The sequence below is a fragment of the Raphanus sativus genome, chromosome 9 (assembly GCF_000801105.2).
Source record: "Raphanus sativus cultivar WK10039 chromosome 9, ASM80110v3, whole genome shotgun sequence".
Taxonomy (NCBI): domain Eukaryota; kingdom Viridiplantae; phylum Streptophyta; class Magnoliopsida; order Brassicales; family Brassicaceae; genus Raphanus; species Raphanus sativus.
Genome location: NC_079519.1, coordinates 1,403,379 through 1,423,994, shown reverse-complemented (window position 1 = coordinate 1,423,994; position 20,616 = coordinate 1,403,379). Strand labels below are relative to the sequence as shown.

Here is a 20,616-nt window from a genome sequence, read left to right as displayed (position 1 = left end):
TCATTCCTACTTTTTCTTGAAATCTTCTATTTCTGGAATTTTATGGTTAAATAGAAATCGAAGCCACCTACGAAAATAATTTTGAACACATCTATTACATATAACTATATGTGCACAAAACAAAATCTTAGAAACATAACTGGTGTTGGGTACTATAAAGGTTAAAAGGAGTATACAACCACTTACCGACCAAAAAATATGGGTTCAGTGCCATCAAGAATATATCTTACTTCGCTGGCTGAAAACCCGAGATTTGTTTAGGTAGATCATCACATACACGAATCCGAGTGGTGGAAAGGAAACCAATATTATACGGATGATTGGTTGTCCGATATCCTTCACATGAGTGCGTAAGTGAAAATTTGATAAATATCTATGATGCACCTTTCTTAAAAAATGGTTCAAACTGAGAAACCATTTTTTTCACTGTTGCATGAGTCTTATCCCCCTGTCTGAGCAAGAATAACACAAACGTTAATGACTTTCTTCGATAAGTATGAAGCACATACAAATAATGTATGATTAAAATCTTGATTGCTTTAGCATTAATGAGCACCATCTCCATTGTTTCTCCATCAACAGCACAATACTGGTTCCAAAACCTTATTACTTGCACATTGATTGAAAGGTCTTAGATCACAAATAACATTCATAAAAGTCATTTTACTAAGGAGAGAGTTGAAAAGAGAATAGCTTATGAAATCGACAGACTTATAATAGTATATATAGTAAGAAGAATTGGGTTTACAAAATATATTGTAGATTTAGCATATATTCTAAATCACTTTGTGATATAACTACCAAGATTGTTGATCGGATTTTACATAAGCAATATTTAAAGTTGATACACACCTTCACATATACATCCTATTATTTAGTTTCTATTAGTCCTTAGGACTAATTAATAGCCTTGGCCACAAAGTCTCGACACACAATGAGTTTTCATTGGTTAATATGTGTTAAGTAACAAAATATATTAAAACAATGCCTTGGCCACAAAAACATAATGAACATAGTTCAGAAACTTGTCTCACACAATTATTTTCCTTTCCTATAAACAGCTTCTCCTTGAAAAAAAACAGAGAAATAGAAAATTAAATCGAATCATTTAACATATATATACCAAAACTGGTTATGAACCGATTTTACATATATTAAAAATATTTTATAATATAAATAGGTTAACCTGTAAAGAATTTTTTGAAACACTTGAAACTGAAGAATAATGCACATGTATAACTTTAGATACATTACTTACAGTATCAATTGATTGATGTTAGAACATACTTTACCTATAACAAACAGAGGAAGGACCCTTTAACCTCAGTTTCAAAAAAAAAAGGGACCCTTTAACCAATTATTCATGAAAAAAACGTATGACATTTTGACCAACCACATAGGCACATATTATAAACAATATGATAAAGTGTTGTAAAAAAAAAACATGATAAAGTTTTTTGTCAAGTGTTTGAATTTTTCTCTGGTAAAACCACGTTATGATACAATTACAATATAGTAAGTTTCAGTAGAAACTTGTGTAACATATTTCTGTTACGGTGCTGAACTTTATTTATCATCAGCCACATATTAGATAATGTAGTTATCCTGCTGCACAAGTTAAAATGACGTTTGATGTTTTATACATAAGTATATAGGCGACAATCTTAGTTATTGTGAAGTCGATTTGTGAAAATTAGGAATATTAACTAAAACTTGTATATCATAGTTCTATTACATTGTTAGACCTTTTCTATCGTCTCTGTTCCAGATAACCTTATCCCCGACCAAGCTGTCTCTCTAAACCCCTTGTCTCTTGTCACTGGTCTCACCTCGGGTTTGAAACAGTCTACAGGTTGAACATGGGAGGACCATTGTTGACTTCTGAGAACCACATTTTGGGTTATACAGCGAAAACAATGCAGAGTATCTCCACGTGAACAGCTCTGTTCTCGTTGTAACAGCAAACGCTTCTTCAATCAAATACTTTGTTTCCGCCATGCAAGAAAAACTACCAACATGGTTTACGCTAGTGCTTATACAATGGGAGAAGAGAATGTAGCGAGTCTGAGTTTAAATTTGGCAGATTCTCCATGCAGATATACAGTTTAACTACTTTGTTCGTGTTCATTTATGAGATATCGTAAGCCAAGCGTCGAACGCGCTCGTCTTCTATTTTTATGTTAATAATGATCTCACTCGTAAAGTTCTGAAACAGACGTCTTTTGTATAAGCAAATCTCGATGTTTAGTATAAACAAAATAGGAAATATTTTCTCATTAATATACCAAGTTTTAGTGAAAAGCTTTATGAAGACGACACGTCAGCGTAATTATTCTTAAAGTGATATGAGAGTGCTACGTGGCCAATATAATGTGAATGCATTAAAAGCGAATGCATCTCTTTTAATATATAAGGGATAGTATAGTTAGCCAAAACTATATTATAATGATCAAATACGCAAGAAGAACGTCGCTATAATAGAAAAGAAGTGTTATCTAATTATATAATAGAGAAGAAAAGTTGTGGAGGAGCGATAATGATAAAACCTGGCAAATTAGACAGCCAAGACATACTCAAGTGCTGCCTTGTCACATCTCTCTCCTTCTTCTTACAAAACCCTCCAATCCCAATTCTAACATCTCAAAACAATCTTGTTCTTTTCTCTCTCTACGTCTCTCTCTATCTCTCTGTTTGCGGGGTCGGACCCAATACGACACTGGATTAAGGGTTGCAGATTGCAACCTTTCGATTGGTCTCACTCCTCTCTGCCCAACCAAAAATATCATATGATGATATAAAGAAGCCAACTCTGTCCACTGCAAATCTCTTTCCTTTCTCTTGTTCCTCTTCATTGCTTTACATATTTAATTTATTTATTCAATTTTTTTTTGTTTGGGTTGTATGATCAAAATCATCATTGGGAAAACACCATATTATTTGCTGTTAAATTCTAATAACTATTCAAAACAAATGTCTCAAACGAGCTATTACCGATCGCCGTTCGGAGACACGACTTACACCAAAGTCTTTGTTGGAGGATTAGCATGGGAAACTCCCACCGAAGAGATGCGTCGTTACTTCGATCAGTTCGGAGATATTCTTGAAGCCGTCATCATCACTGATAAAAACACAGGAAAATCTAAAGGCTATGGTTTCGTAAGTTCTTGGTTTCTCTTACTTTATTTATTCAAGAACTCTATTTTTATTAAGGGTTTGATTAATTTTTTGTGTATCTCCGATCGTTATTTAGGTGACGTTTCGCGAGGCGGATTCTGCAACGAGAGCCGTGGCTGAGCCAAATCCGGTGATCGACGGAAGAAAAGCTAATTGTAATATTGCTTCTTTTGGACGGCCTAGACCATCGCCACCTCGAGGTTTTGTTTATTATATCTTAAAAACTATAACCGTAAAATCTATATTTTTTGTTCATTCCGGAGGTGGAGGATTATCATTATTGTTTGATAATAATATTAATATGGTTGGTACGTTATCAAGAGAATAGTTTATCTTGTTGTCTTTTATTGTGTAACGTTAACCATATTAGCTGTAATGGTTGTAGTTAGTAGAATAAGTACTTTTCCAATGATGTTTTGAGGATACACACATTTTGAATTTGTATTCAAATTATTAGAAAACAAATATCATAGAATTGCTAATTTTGATTGTTGTCTTTTATTGTGTAACGTTAACCATATTCTGTAATAGTTGTAGTTAGTAGAATAACATTTTTCAATGATGTTTTGAGGATACACACATTTGAATTTGTATTCAAATTATTAGAAAACAAATATCACAGAGAATTGCTAATTTTGAATCATAAAGTACCAATGTAAAAGACCATAATAGATTTTTATTTTCTTTTGTGCGTATATGTTCTCTTTCATTATAGGTCGAGGACAAACAGGAAGTCCAAGTCAGTACCAAAGTGGAGGACCATCAGCCTATACAGGGATGGCTGCACCGCTGCCACCGGCTGCAGCTGCCCACCAGCTCATGTATCCATCCTATGGGTGAGCTATATATATTTAACTGGCTCTAATTATTGTGAAGCTCGTGTGTTTAGTTTAGGAGAGATCAAATTGTAAATGTTCTGCATAGATAAGGAGATGATGGTCCATTGAGATTGAAATGGTAGGAGACAATTTAATGCGTCAATCGAGCCACTTGTTGTCAGGCTGTACATACCAAAACATAAATATATGTAGATAGAAAACCCTGCAGCAATGTATATATAATTGAGCTAATACTATAGGAAAATGCTGATTAAAAGATGTTTTCAATAGTAAAATATGTTTCAAAAACAATAATTATCAAGTATACTATTTTTTTCTTCACTAAATTTTTAATCATTTTATTATTCGTTTTTTCAGGTACACCTATAACCCTGATCAGTTTGGATACCACCAAGTCAGTTTCTCTTTCCCTCCTCTTCATTTGTATGACACACACACACGTATATATGCTGACATACACATAATATATATATATATATAAAGTAAAATCAAATGTAATCATGAAGTGCAAGATATAAAATTAATAATGTGATTTTACGTACAACGTATCTTGCACATGTCGACCACTTACATAATGCATGAAAAACACCAGCACATGCATTCTTGTTGTAAACAGAGAATGCATAAAGTTCAAAAAGATAAATCGACATGCATTGAATATGATGATCGAGTATATACATGCTGCAGGCTTTGTACAACACACAGTTGCAACAAGCACAATACTATCAACAGCAGCAACAGCTCTATGGAGGAGGAGCAACATCACCATCATCATCATCAGCAACCATCATGCCTTCTCCTTACTATTATGGCTATTCTCTTCAAGCTCCTAGAATGCCATACCAACATCATCATCTTCCTCAACCATATAACCCTCAACAACATCATCATCAACGGTTTACTTCTCCTTTCTTCGTTTACCCATCCAATTCCTCTTTTGCACCTCCTCTCCAAGGACCACACTCTTCTTTCACAGGTGCGTACTTACTTTCTTTTGTTATTGTTATGAATCCTGCATTTGAAATAAAAAAAGTGACTTAAATTAAGAAAGTGACATGGACTAATTAATACATTCATTGCTAATTGGTTTTATTTTTTTAAAATGATATAAAACTCTAAACATGGTCAATTTGTTTCAAACTTCACAAAGAGACAAATGTATTTATGCACATTATAAAAAAAAGTATTTATGCACATTATAAGTAAAAAAAGTAGGGATGTGGGTTTCAACCAGTTATGTGAAGAAATAGAAAAAAAAAGGAGAGTGAATGATTGGAGAGAAGAGTAAATCAAGGATGCATGTGGAATGAGCTGTCTATTTTCAATACATTGGTATATGTGTCTCTTCTCCATCATCTGTCAATTTGGTCTCCACGCCAGTGAAGCCAACATACACTGTCAACATCTCCCTACATCCACATATATGTTTTAGACAGTGTGTGTTTGTGTTCTATACCAACAGTGATCATGCAATTAGTATCTATCACCTTTTTAAATTTAACGATCAAATACACTATTCTATAGACAAAAGCTGAAAAACTGATTCATATGATTCAGAGACTAAGCTTTAACTAATATCTAGTTTAAATCAGTAGTATACATTTTTATTTAATAGCTTTTTTCTCTCCAGAATCTGAAGCACCAGAGCAAGTACCAGGAGAAGGTGAGGCAACAACAGCTGCACCTGAAATCACAACCAGCAACTACAAAGAACCAATATCTTCTTGATATCTTGCATTTTCCCAATTTGTACAATCTTCACATTTTTATCTCTCTCTCTCTCTTCGCTGCACCTGAAATTACAAACAGCTAATTCATTTATTTCTCAATCAGAGCTATGACTTGAGCCCCAAGAAGACGACTCAAGACTGTCTATCTCTTTATGATACTCTTGTCATAGTATTTTTCTCCATATCTTTTTCTGAAGGAATTATATAAACAGTGTCCTTCATGTTCTTCTTTTTCGTTATTTTTCATTCTAATAATTTCAACTTTATGCTATATGATTCACATTCCTGCTTTCTCCTTTATCTTTTTACTCCTTTATATCCACTCAGATATTTTTTTGGAGTTTCAATATATGTAACCCAAGTGAGAAACAAAAAAATACGGATCATATTGCAATTATATATTTGAGTTAATTTCATTCAAATGCCAGCTGAGTTGATACTGAGACACTATTCCATGCCTGTATATATATTTATCATCTTCGAAACCTAATGGACCCTATATAATGGGCTTTTCCATTTCAAAAGAGCATTTGGCAACTCTGTTTGGGTTGTATCCCTCAAGAGTCATTTCTTTTTCGTTTCATGGTGCCTACTGGCATCCTTTTGTTTTCTTGTCTCTGCCTTTTACGTTGTCTCTACTTTTGGGTCTCCTGATGGAACCCTCAAACTCTGTGGTACTATTGATTCAGTGTTAAAAAAAAAACTCTATTCTCATCCGGTATTCCGGTTAGAAATATAAAATCAAGTTAAGAGATGCATACCGTTAAGAGGAATTGTCCCCCTCTCAACGAGTATTTTGATGATGGAGAAATGAGATACAAGATGAGTCTGGTAGCAGTAGCACTAATCATCCGGAGCCATAACCATATTTCATTATTTTGTAGCTTTGTCGTAGTCATGAGAAAGTGTGAGACGGTGGCGGTAATGTGTCACGAGCGAATGTTATAAATAAAAAAAAGAAAGAAAGAGAGCTGAATAGTACTAAACGCTTTTCAGGGTATATAAAATTATAAATACAAAAATCTTAAAATCTTAAAAGATCTTACAGTTTCTTTTCCATCTTTGTGTAAGTTAGCGTTACATATAGAATGAGTGAAAATCTATGACGATGCAAGAGTGGAGATAAAAAAAAAACGCTCACTAAAAACGCTCTCAAGCTCGAATATCGAAGTCCCTTCGTTTCCACCTCTCTCCGACGCCGGAGGAGTTCGAGCTCGCCGGCGTCGGGACCTGTTGCCCACTAATATTGTCACTCTCATCTTCGTAAACGCCATGTTCTTCGTTCTTCGGCTCCAGTTTCTGCTCAGATCTACTTCGCGACGAGGTTTCATGTGCCCACGACGGAGATGCCTTTCGTTAGAGCTTCTCTTGGTGTACTTCCTTCTGTCGCTGAAACCGCTGGCCCTTCCAGTTACCACTGCTTGCTGCATCTCGGGTACAATCCCCAACGGACGCTTCTTCAGAGCTTCACATCTATCAACAATGCTCCTATTCCGGCGAGCTTCGAGGCTCCAAACACGATACATACCCCTTTCGCCCCCATGGACGATGGCCTCTCTCACCGGATCTCCCCCTGCGACCAAGAAGCATCCTCCACCACGACACAACAAGTTCCCCGAGCTCCGCCACCACCTACCTCTACACCTATGTATCCTCTGCATGTTCCCACCTCCTGTGCCACCGTTCCAGAACGCTCAACTCACCGAACTCTCCGTTCTAATCCCGACCGACGAGCCTCACCGGACCTCCGTTCGCACCGGCGAGAGTGCGGTTGACGGCTGCGCACAAAAAGTCTCCATATCCAGTGAAACCCTAATCGAGAGATTAGTGGGCCTTTCTAGGATATGGGCTTTAGTATCAGGAGGGAGTCTTGGACCAAGTCTCAAAAAGTCCAATTTCAAGGCTGAGAAGGTACAACAATTAATTTATCTAATGCCTTTGCGTCCTTTTAAAAACGGTTCACCTAGCCGTCTCCCTCTTGTGTATTCTCCTTCCCGGAACACAAAAATAATCTCTTGTGGTTTCCTACCACAATTTCCTCGGTCTGGGTCCATATCACAAGGAAAAATCAAGAAAACAAGCAGACTACCTCAAATATCTCAGAATTGGACCAGACAAGCACAAGGAAATCATCAAGACAGCAGCTTGATCATTGGTAAGACTGATGCGGTGTGGAATAAAGACAGGAAGACAGCAGTGTTAGGATGGGTCTTCTCAGGCCAAGCTTTGGAATTTTCGATCCATGGATCCCTGAGGCAAAACTACATCAGATCACCAGTAATCGCAGAGACATCAGCCCTAATCTTGGTGCTAATCTTAGAGTTCTCAACACTCAAGATTTTCTCCAACACTTCAACGCTCGTGAGAGCTATCTCCAGCAGCCTCCAGTCTAAAGAAATCGTCGTGGTGAAAGATATACGACCGATCTCCTCTGGATTTGCATCAATCTCCTTCGGCAATTTCTCAAAAAATGCTTTAGTTGATGTTTTAGCAAAAAGGCTCTTCAAACCTTCTTATCTTTGTAATGGACTTCAAGAATTGGGTCATCTTTGGATCCTTTCTCTATTTTCTTAGTTTAATGGAAATTATGTGACAAAAAAAAAAGAAAATCTATGACGACTGCGTATTTATGAGTTATTAACACTCTAAGGTAGTTTCCATATTTTTATTACTCCATCTGTTTCATAATAAGTGTCATTCTGAGCTTATTTTCTTGTTACACAAAGAGTGTTACTTTACAATTCCAATGTAAATTATACTAACTTTCAGCTGAAAATTAATTGCAAACTGCATTGATTTTAATAATTTTATTTATCTAAAATACTATTGGTTAAAGAGATATAATTAATTACAACTTACATATATTTCAACAACTTTCTTAATCTGTGTAAAAAATATCACAACGACACTCTTTAAGAAACGGAAAGAGTATAACATAAGACAATTTCAGCTACTGAGGTACTTTTTGTAACTAAAATCAAATAAATGTTAACTAAATTAATTCATTTAACCAAGATGGTCCCACATTTAACAACTAGCATTATCTCTCTCTTCTCCCGTTTATTCTTCTTCCTTTTGAGAAATCAGCTTAGCTTCTTTTTTTTTACTCTGTAAATCATTGTTTTTTCCAAATTATTTTTATCATTATAATTTCATCTTCTCTTTTATTTTCTTTATCACTAACTTATTTTTTATTCCAGATTAACAAATCTAAAAATCAATGAAAATTTATCTTTTTCTCTTTTTTCGCTTTCCAAATATGTGATGAATAGAATATACATCGGAAGTAACCACGAATCGGTGCCGATCTTCTTTTATCATCACCATCAGATCACCTTCTCAGAGATGCAAGGATAGTCAGAACCGGTTCGAGTTTTTCCGACGCGTCTCTCCTTCATCATAGAAGCTCGATGAGCAACAATGGCCATTTTTGGTTTTATTTCACATCTGATCCCTTGACTCTTGTGTATACTCATTTCTGCCCCTAATGTTTCTAATATACAAATATATCCCTTTCAAATTGACTCATCAATTTTTAATTGTACATATCAGACTTTTCTGATTTGCAAATATATCTCTTTCTATTCAGTTTTAACTTTGCAAATTGCAAAAATAACCTCTTAACTTAATGTACATGCACTACCATATTTGTTGTACACATGTACACTACCATATTTGTTATACACATGTACATCACCATCCTATAACGTACACATGTACACAACGAATGTACACAACTTTGCAACATGTTGTCTAACATGTATCTCAAACATATGTGTACATGTTATTTTATTATCTACATGTACAATAACATTAAAATTATGCAATATCACTCAATTTGTGTATCATACAAGTAAAATGGTATAGATGCGGAACATCAAGTATTCATGTACATTTGGATAAATAGTGTACACATGTACACTATGATGATAATGTACACATATACATTGTGATGTATAATGTACACTTTGATGATAGTGTACAAATAAAATTATGTAAGGTGGACAAATTAAAAAAAAAACATATAAATGTGGTTTTAAAAATGTAGAAAACATTTTGAAATGCATTACATCTTGAAGTATTACAAGTAGTTCAATAATGAACATATCTACATGTACACTATACCATGTACACAAATTATAATATGAAACCGTTCAGTTCTGTCTAAAATTCATAAAATAAAACCGTAAATTTAAAAGATATTTGGCGTGTACACTATACCATGTACACGAATTATAATATTTACATGTATAATGATTTTCATTTACATCAATTAACTTGTATAGTAATACATAGACACAATAAAATATTTTAAATTTATTTGCAATAATATTTACGTCTGATAATCAAAAATACATAACAATGATCGGAATGATAGTCAAAATCACCAATGTGTACATACATAGAAATGATCGTCAAGATCACCAATGTGTACATAACTATCAATGATAATAAAAATCACTAATGTGTACAGAGAATCAAAATCACCAAATCACTAATATTTTATGATTTTAATGATTTTGAATAATTTGTGTTAGTTCAGTTTAATCATTTTAAGTTATATTTTAGGTGTATAAATTGTATTTGTGTATTTATTTGCATATTACAAGGGTTTAAATGTTTTAGTGCTATATATGTGTATATCACTTTACATATCCATATGTACAAAAGGATGTGTGTGAATTGGATGCACATCGATTACAAAACACTATCAAAAATATAGTTGGACATATTTTAAAAGATAGGTAAAATCATGTAAATAATAAATAAATATAATTATTTTGGAAAATATAAACTGAAAACAACAAATTTCATTTATAAAAAAAATTCAAAGCTTACGGAGAAAAAGAAGATGAAAAGAGATATATAGACCCACTTGTGGTTAAATCTCATCAGAAAAAAATACATATTAAATATTGTTAGTAAACTGTCTTTAATTAGTTACAATTTATTTAGTTAGTTTTGAAGTGGAAAGTGAGATTGGTTAGTAAAAATTACCCTAGTAGTATAAACTGCTCCATAACGTAATAGAAACTTGAAAACTGTCTTTGAGTGTAATTGTTTCTGTACTTATTCATTCACCTGTTGACTTGTTAACCTTTTTTAACCTAATCAAAACAGAATATCCCAGAAGATACCATCTAAACCAAATTACCAAAATACCTCTTAAAGAAAAAGGCTACCTACCACGGACCCACGTAAGCTCTCGTACTTACCGAACTTCAAAAGCTCTTCACAAATGTGACGTCAACTCAAACTCTTCCTCAGGTATAATATATAAATACGAAACAGAACACGTCCTGTCTCTCTTAACCAAAAAGGACAAAAACAATGGCACTCATTAACGGCGGCTTGAATCTTCCATCTACCAAATCTGCAATCCACCACCGTAAACCGGTGACTCCCTCCGCCTCTAGACCGGCATTCCTACGAATCTCCGCCGTTACCGATCCGAAGAACGGACCTAAATGGTCTCCGGAGACATGGAAGGCGAAGAAGGCGTTGCAGCAGCCGGAGTACCCGGATCAGAAGGAGCTGAACTCGGTCCTCCAGACGATCGAAGCCTTCCCGCCGCTCGTGTTCGCCGGGGAGGCTAGGCTGCTGGAGGAGAGGCTAGGTCAAGCCGCAAAGGGAGAAGCGTTTCTGCTGCAGGGAGGTGATTGTGCTGAGAGCTTCAAGGAGTTCAACGCTGACAACATCCGTGACACGTTCAGGATCATTCTCCAGATGGGTGCGGTTTTGATGTTCGGCGGTCAGGTTCCGGTTATCAAGGTAACCGGTTTTAGTGGTTGGTTTAGATGCGTAAATTAACCCCTAACGAGATGATTAATTTTTTGGTTTAGGTTGGAAGAATGGCTGGTCAATTTGCTAAGCCGAGATCAGACTCGTTTGAGGAGAGAGATGGCGTGAAGCTGCCTAGTTACAGAGGAGACAACATTAACGGCGATGCCTTTGATGCCAAGTCAAGGATCCCTGATCCACAGAGGATGGTTAGTGCCTATCGCCAATCTGCAGGCACTTTGAATCTGCTTAGAGCCTTTGCCACTGGTGGCTACGCTGCTATGCAGAGAGTAACTCAGTGGAATCTTGATTTTGCTGAGCATAGCGAGCAAGGAGACAGGTAAAAACCTAAACCTGCTGTTTGCTCTAGCTAGTTTAGGGTTTGGTCTTGATTATAAGCTAATAAAACATTGGTTTATGGCTCCAAAAAAAGAAATTAGTAAATGAATATATATAGACCACAAATTGTTAAACAAAAATTAATTAAATTTCATTTACAAATTGTCTATAGTTCCTAAAATTACCGGCATTGTTGGTGGTGTAATTAGACATAACAAACAATGTATATATGTTAAGTTCAAGTTTTATGTGTTGTGTTGATCTTTGAGTTTTTGTTTTTGTTTTTGGTTAGGTACCGTGAACTTGCTAACCGGGTTGATGAGGCACTTGGGTTCATGCACGCTGCTGGGCTAACGCTTGATCATCCTATAATGCAAACGACAGGCTTCTGGACATCTCATGAGTGTTTGCTCTTGCCTTACGAACAATCACTGACCAGACTAGACTCTACCTCTGGTCTCTACTATGATTGTTCTGCCCATATGGTCTGGGTTGGAGAGCGTACCAGACAGCTTGATGGTGCCCATGTTGAGTTCCTTAGAGGCATTGCGAATCCACTCGGTATTAAAGTAGGTGCACATCATCTAATGAACTCTTGAATGACAACTTGTTTTCCTAGACCCATATTTATTGTTTTTGCTTTTTTGTGGTTGGTTGTGTAGGTGAGTAACAAGATGGACCCGGCCGAGCTGGTGAAGCTGATCGAGATCCTGAACCCTAATAATAAACCGGGGAGGATAACGATAATCACAAGAATGGGTGCGGAGAATATGCGTGTGAAACTCCCTCATCTAATTAGAGCGGTTCGTGGGGCTGGACAGATTGTGACATGGGTTAGTGATCCTATGCATGGTAACACCATCAAGGCTCCTTGCGGTCTTAAAACTCGTCCCTTTGACTCCATCCTGGTACGTTTTCGCACAATTAATATGTTAATGTTTCAACACGAGAGTGACCATTTAGTTTCTTTGCTTATCGCAAAAGATGGTACTAATACCATCACATCATACACTATTAATGTTGCAGTTGTGTTAGGTGAGATAACGAAATGTTGATAAAGTTAGGTGAAACATAAGTTAGGTGGTTAGCAAGAAAGATACTCTTAGGTTTGTGCAAAGAAAATATTTAGCTTTGTATATTTTTTTTAGAAGAAAACATCATTAACTATATACATTGTACTAAAACTCAAACAAAAATATAATAGAATATAAAGTTATATAACATAAAAGTTAATTACCTTTTCATTGAAAAATTAAAATTTGTGTCAAATTTTAAACAAAATTGTTTTCTCTAAAACTACATCTAATCTGCTAAACTAGTATTATGTTTTATGAATCATCTGATAAACTAGTATTAAAATGTTCGGTAATGAATGTAATAGGCGGAAGTGAGAGCGTTCTTCGACGTGCACGACCAAGAAGGAAGCCATCCAGGTGGTATACACTTGGAGATGACAGGACAGAACGTGACCGAGTGTATCGGTGGGTCACGCACAGTGACCTTTGACGACTTGAGTTCACGTTACCACACGCACTGTGACCCACGCCTCAATGCGTCACAGTCCCTTGAGCTGGCCTTCGTCATTGCGGAACGGCTTAGAAAGAGACGGATCAAGTCCCAACAAGCTTTTGCTGTCTAGTAATCGGGGAAAATCTAAAACATTTTACATGACTATGATCTCTACCTTATTGGTTTTATTACGTGACACGATTTTAGTCCTGTTTTATTTTACGCCCAGAAACAAGAGTTTCATTTGCCTTGGTGCATGTACTCTATACATCATTGTATCGTTGTATTTCGGATACTGCATCAGTTTTTCTGCGTGTTCAAATAAGAGAATTATCATTATCAATGAATGAATCAATGAAGGTTAAACACAGTTGCTTAAGGTATGGTTTGGACACATTATGCTTGATCTTCTAATTCTCACTCCATTCAGATTTGGGCTTTAGCCCATTTAGCCCATTAATTTAAGACTACGTGCCGTTTCTCGTTTCTTCTGGAAGGAAGGAACCGCGTTTTCACAAAACCGATTCCGCTTAAGCTAAACGCGATGTTGTTCCCTTGTTATTTAGATTCGTTAGCGAAAACGACACCGTATCGAAAAGCTCGTACACCAATTAAACCGCGTACAACGTGCGAAAGGCATTCCATTTTATCAAACGGTGAATCATCATCACGCGCCACCGCGACGAGAGAGAGAGAGAGAGAATTGAAATTGGAAGACGTGGGAAGCAGCAAATGGACGGCGAAACGACGGCGTTTCGACAGAGAGATCGGCGTCCAGAGGCGCTCGGCGCTCTCAGCGTCCTCCCAGACGAAACCATATGCGTCCTCCTCGAGTACCTTGCTCCACGAGACATCGCTCACCTCGCTTGCGTCAGCAGGTTTTTTCTAGATTTGACTATGAATCAATTCAATATAATATATATATATCAGGAATTTGAAGGCTAAGGTTAGATATAGATGAATATTCGAATTGTTTTTGGATTGTTGTGCAAGTGTCATGTACATTCTATGCAACGAAGAGCCTCTATGGATGAGCTTATGCCTCAGAAAAGCAAAAGGTCCTCTCGACTACAAAGGCTCCTGGAAAAACACCACACTGCATCTGTGAGTAACCTTTTTTTGGAATCATTCGAGTTTAGATTTTGTAAGTGATTGATTGTTTTTTTTTCTCTTATTTATGATATACAGAGAAGGAGTTACTCGAGATAATGATACAAAGCCTTTGCATTTTGATGGTATCATCTTTGTTGGTTCATAAAGTAGTCTTTTTAAAAATGATTATTATTTTGAAAAGAAAATTTTACTCTACAACAACAATTAAAGTGATAGGAGTGTTCTTCTTGCTATATGATCATGTTGGTTCTCTCACGTGACTCTGCTCATGTGCAGGGTTCAATTCGTTGTACTTGTATAAACGATTCTATAGGTGTAATGCGTCTCTTGACGGCTTCTCTTTTGATGATGGGAATGTCGAACGTAGGAGAGACATCTCCTTGGATGAGTTTACCAAGGAATACGACGCTAAGAAACCTGTATGCCTCCAATCATTTTATTTGCTGATCTAGTTTTTTTTTAATCTGTGTGAGGTTGTGTCTTGGCTTGCTGGTAAAGAAGACTGCTCTGTTACATATTTTCAGTTGTGATGATGTTGTTACTCTTGGCTATGGTTTTAGGTTTTGCTGTCTGGTCTTGCTGATTCTTGGCCAGCTAGCAGTACATGGACAATTGACCAGTTATCAGAGAAATATGGTGAAGTCCCGTTTAGAATCTCTCAGCGGAGTCCGAACAAGATTTCTATGAAGTTCAAGGATTACATCTCGTATATGAAACTCCAGAGGGATGAAGATCCTCTTTACGTTTTCGATGACAGGGTACGGGAAATTTGCCGCGTAATTTATATAACACTTTTGAGTTGCTGGAGTGAAAATATTCTTTTAAGGATTCAACGTTTCGTGTAGTTTGGGGAAGCTGCTCCTGAGTTGTTGAAAGACTATAGTGTGCCTTATTTGTTTCAAGAAGATTGGTTTGAGATTTTAGACAAAGAGAACCGTCCGCCATACAGATGGCTTATAGTTGGTCCGGAGAGGTCTGGTGCATCTTGGCATGTTGATCCAGCTCTTACCAGCGCCTGGAACACCCTGCTTTGCGGTCGGAAAAGGTAAACTTCTTTTTTTTTGCTTGAATAACTATTTTATTTTACAATTATTAGCACACTCGTTTGGTAACAGTTATATTAGAGAGCCCTGTATACAATTTAGGAGAACAATGTAGAACTGAACAGGAGCATCCAAGGTTATGGTTTTAACTTAAATCAAGTATTGCATTTAATAATTCATTTTTGTAAGTTTTCATGATTTCATGATCAAGAACTGTGATCTAGCTCGCTAGTCCTTGAACTCCGTGATCACACTTTGTTGAACATTATTCTTCTCTTTTTTAGCTTTAAGTTCTCCTGCAACTTTGTTCTCCCTTTCTCCATTGCTTCACTGGAATTAGGTAGTACTATATATATTGAGGATGACGTCATTTTATGTTTAAATAGGTGGGCGTTGTATCCCCCTGGAAAAGTGCCTCTAGGTGTTACAGTCCATGTCAATGAAGATGACGGTGACGTCAGCATCGACACCCCCTCTTCTCTGCAGGTATAATGCTGAACTGTTCAAGCACTAACGTTCTCGTTTCATCTTTACTGTATCCTGATAATTGTTTTCGATTTATGCACAGTGGTGGTTAGACTATTATCCTCTCCTAGCCGACGAAGACAAACCCATTGAGTGCACACTACTAGCTGGCGAAACGATTTATGTTCCAAGTGGTTGGTGGCACTGTATCCTCAATCTTGAACCAACAGTGGCCGTTACCCAGAATTTTGTGAACAAAGAAAACTTTGGGTTCGTGTGTTTGGACATGGCGCCTGGGTACCAGCACAAAGGGGTGTGTCGTGCTGGGCTCCTTGCTCTTGACGATGGAAACTCTGAAGAGATGGAAGAAGAAACACACGATGAGGACGACAGTACTCTGAGCTATTCTGACCTTACCAGGAAAGAGAAGAGGGTCCGTATGAACGGAGAGGGAGAGACTGAAAACCACGAAGAGGATGCCAATGGAGTCTCAAAGAGATACAATATGTGGAAGAATGGATTCTCTTATGATATCGATTCTTTGTCGAAGTTTCTTGATAAAGAAAGAGACCATTACAATTTTCCATGGTCTATGGGGAACTCTGTAGGTCAACGAGAAATGAGGGGCTGGCTATCCAAGCTTTGGGTTCTAAAGCCGGAGTTGAGAACCTTAATATGGAAGGTGATTCCTAGTTTCCTACTATAATGAAGATTTAGCTTTATAGCTTTATAAATTCTCTGCATCATCAATTCTTTCTACTTCCATATTAGGGAGCATGCATTGCTTTAAACGCTGAGAAATGGTTGCGATGTCTAGAGGAAGTATGTACTTTCCACAACTTGCCGTCGGTTACGGAAGATGAAAAGCTTCCAGTTGGAACTGGCAGCAATCCTGTGCGTTGACTCTGTCTCTTAGAAAACCTACGCCTTTCACCTATTCGTTCTTACTTCTTTTATTATTTTCTGTTAAGGTTTATCTGTTCTCCGACTATGCGGTAAAACTGTTTGTGGAAGGAGGGTTGGAACAGTCTATGTACGGTCTTGGCACTGAGGCAAGTTAATCTTTATACAACAATTTAAGCAGTCCTTGTGCATCTGTTACAATTGTAAACCCCTTTGTTTTCTCTTTGTGCAGCTGGAGTTTTATGACATTCTTGGCCGGGCTAATTCTCCTTTGAAAAGCCATATCCCTGATGTTCTAGCAAGCGGGATTCTTTACTTGGAAAAAGGATCTTACAAAGTTATCCCTTGGGATGGCAAGAGAATCCCAGACATTCTCACTAGCTCCAATCTCGATTTTGATGCATCAATGTTGAACAGCGAGTTCCCATTTGGTATTTGGAACAAAACGCTACTTCAACATAGGAACAAGGGGAAGCCTCCAGCACACGATTCTTTCGGTTCATTGAGTTCACATGTTTGGCCCTATATTATAACACAGAGATGCAAAGGGAAGATATTTGCTCAACTGTGAGTTCTTTCCTTCTCAATTTTTTTTATAATTTACGCATGGCTCATCTTTAAACCGAAAGCATGATCTTTAACTTGAAGCTGTTGCTTGCAGAAGAGATGACCTGACATGGAGCGACGCTCAGAACTTGGCTACCTTTTTGGGACAACAACTACGCAACCTTCACCAACTGCCATATCCTCCAGTCACACGTCCTGAGTTATTGAATGCAAACGATGCTCATGAGGAGTTGAAGATTCCTCCAGAATGGAAAGTCTTCGTCGATGATCTGTGCCAAAAGAAGAAGGACGTCACTAGTCGTCTGGAGAACTGGTATGCTTCTCATGACACTGTTTCCATTTGATTTTGCTCTAAAAAACCCACTGTTGGTGATATCTTCGTTCAGGGGAAATCCTATTCCTAAGGCTTTGATGAACAAAATAGACGAATACATGCCTGATGAGTTCTTTGTGGATTTGCTCCATGTTTTCAAGGTTGCTTATCATATACCTATCTATTGTATATACCTTCCGAAGGTTTGAGAATTAGCATAACCTTTTTTTGGGGATCATAGGACACAGATGTTGGAGACGAAACCAAGCCCTGCACCTGGATACACTCGGACGTCATGGACGACAACATCCACATGGAACCATGCGCAGCTGATGATTCTGTTGATGGCCAACACAACTCATGGCGTCCCGGTCATATTCTTGACTTCAGCGATTTATCCATAGGTATCCTAAATCTATAATCTAAATGCTATCAAAACTGCAAAGGTGGAGAGGTTTACTGAAAGAGTGAGGAAAATTTGCAGGGGATCCCATCTTCGATTTGATACCAATACACTTGGACGTGTTCAGAGGAGACACTGATCTTTTCAAGAAGCTTCTAGAGAGCTACGGCCTTCCTTTAATCAGAAGTAAATCGGCGGCAGCAGACGGTACGAGGAAGAAAGTACTGTCTCCTTCCTACCGCACAATGTAAGTTAAATAAAGATAAATTTTGCATTCGAAGCTTTTTCTTGTGGTGTATGTAACTGTGAAGTGCGATCGGTGGTTTTGCAGGTGTTATTGTTTATTGCATGAAGACAATGTGTTGGGTGCAATGTTCAGTATCTGGGATGAACTTCGGACAGCTGAATCATGGGAACAGGTTGAACTCACTGTTTGGAGTCTACTCAACTCGTACTAGTCTCTTTCCAACCAATAATTTATATTACACATCACCAAACTAAATGTGTCTAAAATAAATCAATGCTGTAAAATCACGTTTTGTGTGTAGAAGAAAAGCTACAAGAACATGAAATCTCTTTGTTTTTGGTAATGCAAATGAAAAAAAAAATGGTCACAAAACGAAATCACCAGTATCGATATCTTCATAGTTCACATCCAAGTCATCAAGATCCATACTACTTTGCACCACCACTGCTTCCGAGCTTCCTCATGATCCGCACTCTCTTCCTCTGTCTGAGACGGGTGATCGTTCATCATCAATGATCCTTCCGAGATCTCTCCACAGGCAAATTCTTGAGTGGCAAATTCTTGAGTGACTAATAATTATTCTTTGTCTCTCTATGATTATCCTTTGCTCTCCCAGTCACACACTAATCAATGTTAGTTAGAATAAACAATGAGAATGTGAAAACGAAATGGTAACATGTTTACCTGCTCAGGGTTAGTGACAAAGTAGAGCGTATCCGTTTGTGTCTATGATCTGTTTTTTCAGCTTTATAATTTACAAAGCAAAGACGAAAGATGAAGAAATCAAACACACGTGTGTATATAATATAGAAGAGTGTCTGAAAGAGGTAAGAGGAACCGAGGCAGAGCTTCTCTGTTCTTGTCAGAAGACGAAAGAACCAATTAAATTAGCTGTACGGAGAATATCTTGAGGGATTTCTTAAACAACGATGAAACAATATTTGGAGGTAATTTCCACGGAATTTTAGGAAGTGATGTCATAACATTGCAAAGTGTTTTAACATTTTTTCTTGATATGTTCTTGGGAATCTGCTTCTGCCTTCATTTGTATGTTTATGTGACTATGGATCGGTGGAGAGTTTAACACGTGACAAATGTGTCTACTCTTACATCCAGTCGGAGCCTATGTATTATTTTTACGTGCAATACCGTTTAACCATGCCGCCTCGTCAAGACGTCAAGCATGCTTTCTTCTCAGGCATGAAACATATAGTATCACATAAAACTATATATTCGATTGGCCAAAGCCATTATCAACACAATGTTCCACATAAAGAAAACTAATAAAGTTGAAACAACTTAAGGAAGAAGTAAGATACGAACAAACATAATCATGCAGTTTCATGAATAAGTATTGGATGAATATATAACAAACAAAACTGTGAAGGACAAAACAAATCTTATTCTATTTTAGGAAATCACTCGCAAAAAAAAAGTGGAAATGATTGTTTGTTGACTAAAAAAAGAGCTGTCGAGTAAACCGTGACTATAATTAATAAACATCATTGACTTGATTTCGATAATAGAATACTATTATTTGAACACATCATCACAATTAGCAAAAAAATTATTTCAAGAAAATCTTGTGGTAATAGTAGTATCGTATCAATATATATTGATTTGAAGAAAGACAATAAATTTTCACATAACCCAAGTTTCAAATTTTATAAGTTAGAGAAGTACTAGTCATGAAATACTATGCAACTAAATTTAAAATGTGAAAGATGAGTTGGACAAGAAAAAAGAGTCCTTTGGATCCCTGACATGCTCACAAGTCACAACACATGTGTTCCTTTGAGCTGTCTCTATTTTTTTGATAACCAACTTGCTTCCATTATTGTATTTTTTCTATCAACCTAATAAACCCTTTTGTATATAAAAATAAGGCAAATTAACTATATTTACAATTACAAGCATAGGAAAACTAACCTTTATCTTATATATAAACCCCAAAATATACAGTGTTTCGTTGTTCAAATTCAAAAAAAAAAAATACAGTGATTCCCATAGGGTTGTGGAAAAAAATTCATGTAAAATTAATATACAGTTTTTACACATACACTACTGATATACAATTTTAGAAAATAAATGGTTATAGAAATAATATAATCAAATATAACTTAATAGTATATGTAAAAACCTAAATTAATATACAGTTTACATACCCTACTGATATACAAATCAAAATAT

The 20,616-nt window shown here is 36.7% G+C and overlaps 3 protein-coding genes across 3 annotated transcripts; all 3 read left to right on the top strand.

Annotated features, from left to right (window-relative positions):
- The first annotated feature begins 2,541 nt into the window (after positions 1–2,541).
- Positions 2,542–6,035, top strand: LOC108823947 (uncharacterized). Its single transcript, XM_018597263.2, has 6 exons — positions 2,542–3,156; positions 3,251–3,374; positions 3,890–4,010; positions 4,371–4,407; positions 4,701–4,989; positions 5,644–6,035. The coding sequence occupies exons 1-6, from the start codon at positions 2,902–2,904 to the stop codon at positions 5,739–5,741; spliced, it is 924 nt and encodes a 307-aa protein (XP_018452765.1). The 5' UTR covers positions 2,542–2,901; the 3' UTR covers positions 5,742–6,035.
- Positions 6,036–11,008: 4,973 nt separating this feature from the next.
- Positions 11,009–13,742, top strand: LOC108824142 (phospho-2-dehydro-3-deoxyheptonate aldolase 1, chloroplastic). Its single transcript, XM_018597510.2, has 5 exons — positions 11,009–11,515; positions 11,587–11,864; positions 12,156–12,432; positions 12,526–12,771; positions 13,245–13,742. Exons 1-5 carry the CDS (start codon positions 11,075–11,077, stop codon positions 13,500–13,502), a joined length of 1,500 nt encoding a protein of 499 aa, XP_018453012.1. The 5' UTR covers positions 11,009–11,074; the 3' UTR covers positions 13,503–13,742.
- Positions 13,743–14,008: 266 nt separating this feature from the next.
- Positions 14,009–18,803, top strand: LOC108828091 (lysine-specific demethylase JMJ21). Its single transcript, XM_018601651.2, has 16 exons — positions 14,009–14,250; positions 14,366–14,476; positions 14,561–14,607; positions 14,762–14,904; positions 15,046–15,243; positions 15,331–15,530; positions 15,915–16,014; positions 16,097–16,675; positions 16,765–16,887; positions 16,965–17,045; positions 17,129–17,463; positions 17,558–17,776; positions 17,850–17,937; positions 18,018–18,180; positions 18,261–18,426; positions 18,511–18,803. Exons 1-16 carry the CDS (start codon positions 14,105–14,107, stop codon positions 18,635–18,637), a joined length of 2,826 nt encoding a protein of 941 aa, XP_018457153.1. The 5' UTR covers positions 14,009–14,104; the 3' UTR covers positions 18,638–18,803.
- Positions 18,804–20,616: the final 1,813 nt, after the last annotated feature.